This window comes from Typopeltis vanoorti, chromosome 2 (genome assembly GCF_054136105.1).
Source record: "Typopeltis vanoorti isolate ZY-2024b chromosome 2, IOZ_Tvanoo_1.0, whole genome shotgun sequence".
Lineage (NCBI taxonomy): Eukaryota > Metazoa > Arthropoda > Arachnida > Uropygi > Thelyphonidae > Typopeltis > Typopeltis vanoorti.
In genome coordinates, this window is record NC_143550.1 from 186,725,053 (window position 1) to 186,738,493 (window position 13,441).

At 38.2% G+C, this 13,441-nt stretch overlaps 1 protein-coding gene across 1 annotated transcript in view; it reads left to right on the forward strand.

The window, feature by feature from the left end:
• The window catches only part of LOC150109738 (glutamate-gated chloride channel-like), a 224,971-nt gene extending 223,877 nt beyond the window's left edge, over positions 1 to 1,094 (forward strand). The window contains exon 9 of the mRNA XM_090403167.1: positions 864 to 1,094. Coding sequence (XP_090259293.1) covers positions 864 to 1,094 — 231 coding nt within the window. The remainder of the gene's footprint in view (positions 1 to 863) is intronic.
• Positions 1,095 to 13,441: the final 12,347 nt, after the last annotated feature.

Here is a 13,441-nt window from a genome sequence, read left to right on the forward strand (position 1 = left end):
ATTTCTTGCCGAAGATCTGAGATACATTCTTAGAAAATAATTTCTGACTGATCGGTCGGAATCTTTTAGCAAGTCATCTTACTTTGCATTTCTATCTCCTGTGTACCGAATTTCCCATCAAAATTCTCAGTTTTCATTATTTGTTTCTGTATGTACACGTCACTCCATAGTACACTTTCGTTTGGATTAAAGAGAACGAAATTTTCAAACTTTTTCGAGAAGAGTATACAACAGAAGTTTGAGTACTTAGCCTTAGTCAGAAAGAGAGAGAGAGAGAGAGAGAGAGAGAACATGACTTGTCTGCACGAGGATATTATTATAAAAAGATTTGAAAGAAGAAAGATTGTGATTAAGATGGTACTAATTTCTGTTGTGCTTGAAGTAATAAATTTATGATTGCATTAATGTAGCATTGAAGAAAATAGTTCATGATAGACTGATCCGCGTGCACTTCAATCACATGCAAGGGAATGCGATTGAACGTACAACTTGATAACGAAGTTTCGTTTGTCACTGTTATATCCAAGAACGGTGCCAAAAAATTGTCTGCTCAAGCTGCATAAAAAAAAAAAAACCTAATCTCAAAATGGCTTTTGATCCTTCTTCTTCTGAGCAGCATTGATCAGACAACTATGATAACTAATAATTCAAAGAGAAGTGGCTGCATGGAAATCACTTTTAATGAACTAATATTCCTACTTTACCCTAATATTCGTACTTTATTTTACTTTACTTCTTCCCCCCCACCCCCACCCAGCAGAGATTTCTGCTTGCACCCTAATAATATTCGCAGCTCGTAAGTGCTTTAACAAGCGGCCACTTCTTGCTCTCAGTGGAGATCACTAACCTTCTGTTTTTCCCAGAAGCCCTTGGTTCACCACCACGGTGACATGCACGCCGAGAAGATGCGGCAGTGTGAAGTCCACATGAAGTCTCCTAAGGTCAACCTGTGCCGACGATGGCTGAACAAGTTTCCCTCTCGCTCCAAGCGCATCGACGTCATCTCTCGCATATTCTTTCCGCTGATGTTTGCCCTCTTCAACCTGGTCTACTGGACAACGTACCTTTTCCGAGAAGACCGCGACAACGAGTAACTGCGACCGCTCCCTCCTTCCCTAGATTCCCCCAAAGGAGATACCACGATGACCGGTGAAAGACAAACTGCATCTCTCATGGTGATAGAACGTAGAAGGGACCGCGCACACCCCTGTTCCTCAGACTACTCAATGGTCGACAAGAACGCTGCTCCAGTGCTGGTGTAAGGTCCCAGACGGTTCCCATTGCGAAGCGAGCGACTTTGTCCGTTGTACAGATTTTTTCTCTTACACACACACACACACACACACACACACACACACACACACACACACACACACACACACCAAGTATAGTAATAACTCTCTCAAAGTGATAGCTTCTTAGTACCTTTGGTCGCTCAGAGGTGATGCAGACACGGCAAGTTCCATTCCACCCTCTTTCTCTGTTTCCATGGAGGTAACCGAAAGGATAAATCAAAACTGCGGACTGAGAAGAGCCAAAGATGCGTCCATTACATAATCGTAGACTGTGTTCGTGCATGTGGTTTTGTTTGTGTCTGTGTGTGCGTTTCACTACACACTGTGCCAACCTATAAACTGCTGCCTCAACAAAACTCCGCGTTAATACTAGTTCGTGGTCGCAGTTCAGTCGTCGCAGCGGAAATACCTGGCCGAACAAGTCGTATGGATCCGACACACTGCGCACCGATCCTCAAGTGCACCTGTAAAAGGAAAAAAAAAAAAAAACTCTCGAAAGGTCGAAGGTGCTGAAGACGATCAACTTCTTGATAAATCTCATGTAAGGAGCGTAGTCACTGGGATCTCTACGCTGTTGCTTCTTCACCCCTCCCGCACGACTGGGAGAGATCGTCTGTATATATATTTAACTAACCTGCAATAAGCTCGTGCATAGGCCTAACCGTACAGTCATTTCTTCTTTCGTAGTTCTAGCCTGGTCTGCCAGTATAAACACAACAAACTGTAGACTTTAGACATGACGTAGTTGTTGTGTTGCATGTACGCAGGATCTTCCATAGCTCTCAGTATTACTCCGATTACTTATTATGTGACATGCGGTGGCTCCCACGAGCCTTTGTTTATAAACTCTTGGAGACTGTTGTAATTTGACATGACCCTGATGTGGCGTGTTTCTGTTTGTTATAACCGGAGCCGGATAGTACTGTAATATACGTTAAACCAGCAGTTTGTTCGCTTTCCGTATTGATTCCTGATTGAACCCATGCTTTGATTAGTTTCATCAATTTAATTAACGCATCAAACAGCGAGGGAAATGAATCCTTACCTTTGCTAACATTTCTACTTTTCATACGTATTACATAGAAATGAAAACGTTCCACGCGAGCCCTCAATGTTCACGCCCACAATAGTCGCAGCTCGGGAAAGAGCAGAAAAACGAGAGAAATTCACACCGTTAATAGTCCGCCATTTGCTTATCTTCATTAAGCCAATGCGACCTCTTCAACAACGCAATAATATAACTAAACAACTAGCAATAATTCTATAAATTTATTCCCCCTCATTTTAGCGTTTTTGAATAATAATTTAATTCGTTAATGTGTCAGCTAATTTGATTAATTCTTTTTGATTTTAATTTCGTCCTTTCTGAGTAAAATTTACATAACTTGTTCAGAATTTTATGAAGCGGGAATGAAATAAATAGGCATTGTGAATGTCGATGGTTATCAGATGGTGACATCTCATAAAGCTGTCTTTTCTATTCAGTGAAGCGATCACGCTTCGTTTAGGATCGGTCCCTCTCTGAGTGACAAAGCTCAAGCAGTAGCAATGGCAGAAATTTTTTAATGGCCAGAAATGATTTGTAACAAATCAATATTCGAGAGAAGATGAATTCAGAGATTGTCCTGTTCAGTTTTCTAACGCGATTTTTTTTTACTTTACTTTATTGATAGCTATTGTGTGTGTTTACAAACGAAAGACCTTTTTCCTAAGGGGTGTTTGTGTTGGTAAGTACGAACAAAGCAAAAGAGTTTTAAGACACGACAATCACTAGAAACTGTGCTGGTTTCCCAAGCTGCAACTATTAACGCCATATCAGATTTTAAACGACCCAATCGTCAGTGTTTTAAGTTTATAGATCTGTTAGAAAGGACGTTTGTTCTAACTCTTGTGCACTTGCCTTTGAGCAAACAGTTCTCTTGTTTCTCTTCTCTCTTGGACGAACTAATTTCCTTCAAGTGCAGGGACTCTGAGATTCACAATACTTCCGGTGTTCACCTTCACCTCAATAGGGCGGTCACTTATAGAAATAAAAATTTATCAACCTGAGGTGGGAAATGGATGCAAGACTTTAATCCTCAATTCCGAGGTAAGTTTATAGGTTTCTATGTTAAGGAAAGTCCTTCCTAATGCAGGAATTCTTGCCCCGCTGGAGATAAGTCCCTCTCCCAGAATACAACATTGTCGGTTATCAAAAGAGAATATGAAGGAACATTAAGTTTTACTGTTGTATTGCCATGTTTGTTGAAGTTACCCTGAGATATGTAGTTAATGTATAAAGGCAAAAAGTTTGTACATAATTGTATAAAAGGTGTGGAGCATGCGAGAGGCAACAGCAACTATTGTGATATAGTTTACGTGTATATACAGAGCTGTAATATCCAGCAAACATATCCAGGGAGCGTGTGATGCTTACTAGCAATGATTTCACAAATTTGTTTTCACTCTCATTTCTTATTTGTGTTATATCCTCCACCACCTTCGGAGATCTTTATACTCTAAATAGTTAACAGGGTTTGTTGGATCTTCACACAGAATGTAGCATATTTTTAATTATAATTAAATATTAGTTTGTTGCATGTAATTAACTTAAGGATGTATTAATGATGATGTTATTGGGCCAGTGAGCTGTTCATTACTAAGTAGACGTAATATAACTCTTAGAATATTCCTTTCAATAGATTACTTTTTTAAAAAGATGTAGGATTTTATACCATAGCTGATTTGCTAAGTGTAAAAGCACTAATGTGTTTTGTTGAATTGCTTATTCAAAGTCTCAGTTCCTATAGTGGTATGAAATAAGGTCTCGCTAAACCATGTTTTATCTCAAAATCTACGCTGTGAAAAAAAAAAAAAATCAAAGCATTGTTGTTAGTCTGTGGAATTACAGAGCCAAATAGCATTTAAGCTATTTATGAAACAAATACGGTGACATTTTACTTCCCGAAAGGAACTCATCTGTTATGTAGCCCAATATGTTACTTAACTGCAGAAAACGTCTTCGCGACCGTTTTGTTTGTCGGAAATAAGGCGAGTGTTCTTTTTTTCTGCTTCAGATCAAGTCAGGTGATATCTGACTTGAAATGTAGCAAAAGGCTAGATCTTCGGAGAAATCAAATTAAAGGTGGAAGTAGTTCATCTAGAATGGTTCATCATTTCAGTGCATTTTTTCTAAATGCAACCTCAATGCATTTAAGATCTTGGATGAACGTATCGAATTTTGCTGAGAATTCGAAGTCTGATTTAGTCATGAGTTAGAATATTTGCATTCAGCTATTTTAGAGTCACGTACTGCCTGTCACGTGTTTTATAAACTACTCGATGTGTGCAGAGGAAATTTCGGGAAATTAATTTCTGGTTATATTCGAGTATCAGACTTTGGCTCGCAAATGTGTGTACTTCCCCTCGAGAATCGAAATCTTACAAAAATCACAGATGCTACTGAGATCGTTAACAAGCTTACAATGCTGCTGAAGTTTGAACTTACAGACTGAGATAGTTTTCACTATCCCTCTCCTGTGATAGCGAAGGGAATGTAAATTCACGGCAGCCAACAGCGGTTTCAAAATATCAATCAAAGTGCGTCAATCAAAACTCAGATTTCATGGGCACCCAAATCCATCGGCCTGAAAGTCCCAAGATGTGGCGACCATTTATTCCAGAAGAGAAATAAACGTTCTCTTATCAAAAGAAATAACTATGAAATTTAATAACTGTTTTCTTTTAAAAATATATCATCGATATAATATGTTTAAGGTGATATTAAAATTAATTACATTAGAATTAGCTTAATTTGAATAACGAAAATGAGGAATTTTGGGAGAAACCCAATGTTTAAGGTAAGATTGAATTGCTTAAGGAAAAAGTGGAAAAACAGAGAAACTGCTATAAAATGTCGAAGTCCTAATCATCTGCAAAGTTATTGTCTTGAGGTTCTTAAAAGCCAAAAGCGAAAACAAAAGATGTTTCTCATGGTAATCACGTGAAAACTCCTACAGACCACGGTGAATGGGAGATGAGAGAAGAAGATTTCTTCTAAAGAGTTTGCTGCATCCACTGTCGTGATTTTTCGATTTTGGAGTGCTTTCATTGCCTTGCAGTTCAGTCCGTCGTATATGCGTTTTACAGCGTTCCAAATGATTCGCTGGTGAATTTTCGAACATGTCACTGAATTTATCGTAGTCCGGCGCTACCGTCTTTTGCTGATCCCGTTAATATTAAAACGGACGGCGATATTTCAAACGTGTGAGTATACCGGAGTTAAGTGAGATCAACAGCGATTCGCTAAAACTCTACTGTTTTAGATGTAACTCGGCTAAAAAGGCGTTTCAGAACATCACGAAAGAATTTGACTCACTCATTACAAGTTAATGTTTAATTTATTTCATCCATGTCGGGAGAAATTATCGTGTTGGAGTCATTGGGCTTGCTTGTAGAGCACGAACTGATTTAAAGATAACCCCACCTGTTTTCTGTAGCAACCCTCATCCGTTGCGAAATTCCCTTTCCGCTGTCTAATTAGCATTTCTAACTCCAAAGTCATACGGGAGTACATCAGGAGCCATTTTCAAATTTCTAAATTTGAAAGCACTGGGTTTGTTTTGTGGTGATTTAATGCTTTCTTTTTCAAAAGGCATTTTAAAACGCAAACTGAAATAAGACCGCACAGGAATGGCAAATTCTCCTCGAACCTTCTACGGAAATATGTGAAAACGAATTATATTCGCGCAGCATTTATGGTCTGCTTGAATTTACTCGCGCTTCTTTCTTTTACTGCGCGATTCTGCTGATTATTCTAATCCAGCGAGTTTTCATTATTGAATTTTTTTTTTTGGACTCATGCACAAGTTAGCCGAGTCGATTGCCATTAAAACATTCGCTCAAACGATCCATTAAATGACGTTATGGTTTGAGCCCTCCGTGGCATCGTGTGCAGTTCCTCTCATACACCAACCTCACACTTCCGTAGATTACTGTGTGGTCCTCAGAGTTCGTGTTGACTTCGTCGAGAAATCGTACAGTCACGAAACTTCGGAGTGCAGAAAGTGAGGGAAAATAATTTCAGTGAAACTTCTCGAGGTTTCCTCTGGCAGAATGCGGATCACAAACTTTTCCATCTCGTTTAATATGAAGGTGACGCGGAATGCTACAGACTTCAGCACTGCCAGCTCCGTTGCGCTTTGGAGGGGATAGAAGGCGACGGTCATAATTAGTGACTGCGTGGGTGTAGTGTTCATCGTAGCTCCATCATCTCGTTCTTCTTTTTAATTCGTTTTCGGCCACTCTCTTTCTGTATGTGTCAAATTGTTAACACGAATAACCCTCATTTTCTCGCCCCTTCGTATTCCTGTACTCGTGTCCGTGTTTTTCTTTCACCAACCGTTCCCCTGTTTCTTTAGTCCCTTTTTCTACCTCCTACAGTTAATCAATTTGTACACAAAGTCTTAGAACTTGCAGCTCTGAATTCGGGTACCAGAGCTCAAGTTCAGTTCTCATCGCTGCTTTCCTGGGTAGGACCGCTGCTGCTGTTCTGGCGTTCGGTAGCACATTGCGGCTGATTTCTTTCTGTAGAGAGACGATGGTCTGCAAGCAATAGAGAAAGCTCACCTTCCCAGCCGTAGATTTGCTTCTCATCGATGTTCACCGTAGTCTCCCTCGAACCCCTTTTATTGTAGATGCCGTGGGTTCCCCTTCGTGAGTGCTTTGAATTTCCTTTCGTGGTCATTCGCCTGCTGTAATTTCTCAGAGCGTAGTGTCGATCCTTGTCCTAGAGGAATTGTCCTTTGATCACGTTGATAACCTGTGGACGCCGTAGCAGATTCTTTTGGTAACCCCCAGTTTCTGTGGCTCGTGACGTTCTTGCGTTTCAGGGGCACGCCGATATCTTTGTGCTTACGCCCTCTCCTAATATCGCCTTGCGCAGACATTTCCTCGCCAGTTAGTGTTTCCTGTGAGCGTGTGTTCTTCCTCTGGTATTTCTGAATAGTCTCGTCACACGAAGCTTTGTCGGAGGCGCTCACAAAAAAATGAACTTTTCTTATGAATTTAGTTGTAATCTGCATTCCTTGTCGTGATTCAGCATGGCATCATCAGCTATATACCCCTCCCCCAATCTCTTTAACCATCCCCCAACCTGCTGGACTGGAACTTTTCTCATTTCTTTTGAATGCATTCTCTTCGCACTGAGGACAAACGGAATTTGCTGGTTTTAAATGGCACTTAATAAATGCTCTGTAACAGGGGAACGAAGGGTAAGGGTAGTAAAACAATTAGGAATTAATTTGGGACGAATGATTAATTGATTAAAATAGGCTCGAGCTAGACGCAAGCCAATGCCATACAATGCGAACTCGATGACTCCAGCAATGTAATTGTTGTGTGCCAAAATATTTCACGATATACTTTATTTGACATTTGTATAAATACTTTTTGAATTACCTTGTATGCTTTCGTATTTAATATGCCTTCTCAAATGTTATTTTTAAGTGCTTCCTTTGAACATCATCAGTAATCCTTGCTTTAAATAAGTTTCGTGTGTTTCGATACCTTAAGTGTATTATTGATGTTGCTGATGGAGTTGTTGTATGTAGTTTCTGTCATCGCTTATCTCCAGCGGGGTCCTTCTAACGACCAGACAACACTGGCTCGTGACTGTTAAGGCAGCTGTTCTTAAAGTGTACAACGTTGTTACGTAGATGGCAATGGCTCAATAAATATCCCGAAGCTGTTCGTTGGTTGCGTCTTTCCTTCTCTCTTTCTCTCACACACACACTACACTACACCACACACACACACACACACACACACACACACACACACACACACACACACACACACACACACACACACACACACACACACACACACACACACACACACACACACACACACACACACACACACACACACACACACACACACACACAATACCCCTGACATTCATTTTTCACTTTGTCTTCTGCCGAGATGTGCCGGAAAACAAGTTTAAGTCACTGCTTTGCTTGTAAACATAAAATAGGATAAATTTTGTTTTTAAGTATTTCATCATTGACGAAAGAAATTTTGTATTTCAGGCGATCACAAAACACCTTCAGATTCCTTTTCCCATTTATACTTTTGACTGCAACGCAGGGCTTGAAGCGGAAAGATAGCCTAAAACTCAATGAGCGCCCTTTTTTTGCTTACTGAAAACTCTTCTCCTTAATAATATAGAAGGAAGGGAAAGTTGGTGGCATTTTACGTTTTCAGTAGTACGTCAGAGAAGTGAAATGATTGGATACACATTTCGTAATAATAGAGGGGACAGCAATTACGATGACGGAGGTGTTAAGTGGGGTGAAATTAATGAAAATCTCTCTCCCTCTCTCTCTCTCGATTATAGTGGGATTGATTAACAAAAAGAACATGTGCACAAAGAACTCATAAGTGACGTCACTGCTACTGGACTGTTATTTTAATTTTGCTATTGGTTCAGCAAAAGTACATTTTTTTTTTTTTTTGGTATAAGTCAGGCATGTCAAACACGCAGCCCGCGGGCCGCATGAGGCCCGCCAAACTTTGAAACCAATATGGTTATTTAACTTTTGACAACACCGAATTAAATAAGCATATTTAAAAAAATTAACATTTCCACTTAACATTATTTTATACCCCAAACTACTCTGCAATTTCTAAAGGAAATAATGTTCTGTTTGTCATTTCAAAAAATCTTGTTACGCTACTGCATAAATATCGAATTTTAACGAGCAAGTCTACGCATGCGCCTGCATCCGCTGACCACAGAAATCGGAGGCTAGCCGTTAGCAATTTTCAAGTCGCAAGAAAGTGTAGTGTTTTCTTTATAATTAATAAAGAATTTATAAAAATAATGTCGAAACCTTCAACCAGTATGAATAAAAAAACGATTAATTGAAGAAGAGCATCGTAGTTTTCTAGAAAAATGGGAGTTACAATATTTTTGTATTCAAGGAAAAAAAATTATGCCTGATATGTAGAAACTCTATTGAAGTTTGCAAACAATATAATATTAAAAGGCATTACGATACAAATCATAAAGAAAACTATATCAAATATGTTGCGAAACTTCGTGAAGATAAATTGTCAGAATTAAAGTTGACACTTCAAAATCAACAAAGTGTATTTACCTAACCATTTAATTGCAAGCAAGTCGAAACCATTCACTGAAGGGGAATTTATTTGCGAAAGTATTATTAAATCAGTTGAAGTGTTGTGTCCTGATCAATTAACATTATTTTATGTTAATTGATCAGGACAAAATTTAATGGTATTTCGAGAAAAGGTATTCTATAAGCTTCTCTCGAAATACCATTTCGAGAGAAGCTTATATTTTTAAATTTCAGGACGAAATTTAAAAATATAAGCTTCTCTCGAAATACCATTGCTAGCGGAATTAATGATATAGCTGACAACTTAAGGAATCAGCTAAAACCAATAATTCCACCATTTCAGAAGACCTATTCCCTTGCAATCGACGAAAGTACAGATGCACAGGATATCTGTACACGAATAAAAACAGTCAGTTCAGCTGAATGTTTTTATTCGTGGATGTGATATGAACTTAAAAGTAAGTGAAGAACTTCTAAAAATTATTCCTATGCACGATGCAACCACTGGAGTTGATATTTTTGACGCCCTTATGGAAGTTTTGATTCCACATTTGACGTCCTTAGACCCCTTGTGGTTACTGCCGTATCTCACATGGTTTGTGGCAATGATGTCTTCTGCTAGAATAAGTGGTAGGGTCGCAGATTCCCTTTCCACATTTGTAGGACAATCACAAACATCCATGCCCATGGCGGGATTCGAACCCACGGCCTCTTGGCTGGAGAGCGCACACGCTAACCACTCGGCCAGCGAGTTTTGAATGGATACAATTTAGCGTTAAAAACGTTGGTTTGTCTTGCAACTGATGGTGCTTCTACCATGACTGATAGTGTTAAAGTACTTGTTATAAATTTAAAAGAAAAATGCAAAGAACAAGGTCATAATAATTTTACACATTTTCATTGCATCAGCAAGTTTTGAATGGATACAATTTAGCGTTAAAAACGTTGGTTTGTCTTGCAACTGATGGTGCTTCTACCATGACTGATAGTGTTAAAGTACTTGTTATAAATTTAAAAGAAAAATGCAAAGAACAAGGTCATAATAATTTTACACATTTTCATTGCATCAGCAAGTTTTGAATGGATACAATTTAGCGTTAAAAACGTTGGTTTGTCTTGCAACTGATGGTGCTTCTACCATGACTGATAGTGTTAAAGTACTTGTTATAAATTTAAAAGAAAAATGCAAAGAACAAGGTCATAATAATTTTACACATTTTCATTGCATCAGCAAACACTATGCTCCAAAGTTTTAAATATTGGACATGTCCTAAAAAATGTCAGTAAAACTGTAAATTATATTCGTGCACGTGGGCTTAATGATCGCTAATTTAGTAACTTTCTGGAAAAAAAAGAAAGTGAATATAACGATCTACCTTATTATACAGAAATTAGATGGCTTTCCAGTCATAAAGTTTTAAAGCGATTCTTCGAATTGCTGGACGAAATTACCATTTTTTTTTTTTTTAGAATCGAAAAATTATGAAGGTGAAATATTAAAAAATGATCAATGGATAAAGGACCTGGCTTTTTCAGTTGACATTACAAGTCAGCTTAGTCAACTTAATCTTAAGCTACAAGGCGAACATCAAGTAGTTACCACGTTATTTGACAATATTAACATTTTCAAACAGAAATTACTTTGGCAAAAACAAATTCAAAAAGAAATATTTATCCCATTTTGAATGTTTTCAATCATTATTACAAAAATCACCGAAATTGAAATGTTCAGAATATGCCAATCCAATTAAGTTATTAGAAAATGAATTCGAAAGAAGATTTTTAGATTTTAAGAAATATGAAAATCAGTTTCACCTATTTACTTCTCTATCGATTGATGTTGAAACTGTTGATGATCGGAATTAATCGAAATTCAGTGTGATTCCGTATTGAAACAAGAATATGTGGATGTTGGAATTCCAAAGTTCTGTAATTATTTATCAGTCGATCGACCCCAATGTGTTATGTGCAATTAGACGTATTTTATCTACTTTCGGTAGCACATATTTTATGCGAACAACTATTTTCAACTTTAAAGAATAATAAAACTGCGGCAGGACCAAGATTAACGGACCAGCGTGTGCGAGCAATATCGAAAATAACTACAGCTGAACAAATTCAACCAAATTTTGAAGATTTCTTTAATAAAAATATTGTCAAGTTTCTTCACAAAAAAGTTTGTATACTTTTATTTAAATATGTAAACTTTATATTTTATATGTAATTTTGTAACATGGTTGTATTTTGTACTTATATACTCTAATGTTAATATTAAAAAATCTGTTTCCTCTTTATTTCGAGATTTTTTTTCTGTTGCGGCCCGCGGCTTGATGTATAATTCTCAATCTGGCCCTTGGAGGTAAACGAGTTTGACATGCCTGGTATAAGTGATGTAACGCAAAACTTTCATGCGAGACTATCCCTCAGTGCAGTTGTTTTCACATATTTATTAATTCAAAGGAGAGTTAGGAAAATCTGAAAACAATGTCTTGATTCCTGATCCTAAAAGGTCCCATCAAGTCTGTGATAAAGGGATTCAGGTATGTATTGAACACCTATGAAAGTTTGCGGACTGAAGGAATTAGCACCCCATGCTTGGTCGACTGGATAGTGCCCCTTGCTCTCTTTCTTTCTCTTACCGAAATATTGCAGGTTCAAATCCCACTTCCAAACAAAAACGAATAAGTACACGAGTGTCATGTACTTCTATTTCAGAAGTACATGACACTCGTGTACTTCTGAATGAGGTTTTTAGTGGCACCAAACGTCAACGTATTTATCAGTTGAACAACCTCTTTCAGAGAATTTTACCCACAGAAATACTTGCTCTAATGGTTTATTTAACAGAAGTTTCGTACATGGAAAATCAACAGAACAAATTTTCATCTGGGTTTCCGTCAGAATTCTTCAGTTCATTTCGTTGCAATTTATTCAAGTACTCTCAAGGATGTTCTAAATTCCCGACCATCTCGACATTGATCAATACATTCTGGATTATTTTTATCAGGAAAGTACAATGAAGCATACATTAGAAAAAAAAATGGTGCGATCAACTCACTGAAAAATCCAAAACCCAGTTTCCCTGGATTTATCAATTCCTGCGTGTGGAATCCAGTGAAAACAGAAGTGTGATGGGGCGCTTACTTAAAAGTAGAAACGTAAAATTAGCGACAAAACGTTTGTATTAAGTTATTTTCTGTACGCATTCTTCCGTAACCTCAGGACAGGAATGTAAGAGAAATAATGGAATATACTTAATTTTACTCAGCTAGTTATATAACGCGACAACTGGGTTTTATTTTGCAGTGAGGATCTTAATTGGTGTTAAAGTGCCGATAATCAGGAGTGGAAAAAAATATGGAAGGATTCAATTCGAATACAAATTGGGAGATTCAAAGCTGATCAGTTGAAGTGAAAAATATTGTAGTAGTGCGAATGTTCTTGCTTGTGTGCTTATTTGTGTGCGTGGGTGCGTGTCTGAGTACGGCAATGGTCATCTGGCAAGCGAAGACAGATTTAGATGATCGCAGAAAACGAAGTGGTTGATCGTAGTTCAAAGAAAGAGAGAAAGAAAGTTCAATGAAGTTCCTCCTCATATACAAGCGGAATTCAGTGGTTCGAAACTGAGTCAGTAGTGATTAACAACCGGGAGAGTGGGGGCGCTGCTCCAGTTTGAATCTCCCTCTCCTCTCCCTAAGGCGCTTTGAAACACGCGTGAGGTCATTAAATTACCAAATTCCATTGGAATTTCGTAGCGTAGAAAAAGAGAGAGAGATTCTTGTGATCTTGAATTTTGGTAGCACACATTGCAACGATATGGTTTTAACGAAGTAACAAAAAATATCTTCTTCGTGAAAAAGACCTCGTTCGTTTTCTGGTTGGTGTGTGTGCTGAACTGCAAGTTTCATTCCTAGCTCTTCTCTTCTGACGGGTTGTTCGCCCTTCTTTGCGTCAAAAGTTCCTTAAATAGTGAACAGTGAGTCACTTTTGTCATCAACACCATCAGGTCACGTGATGCGA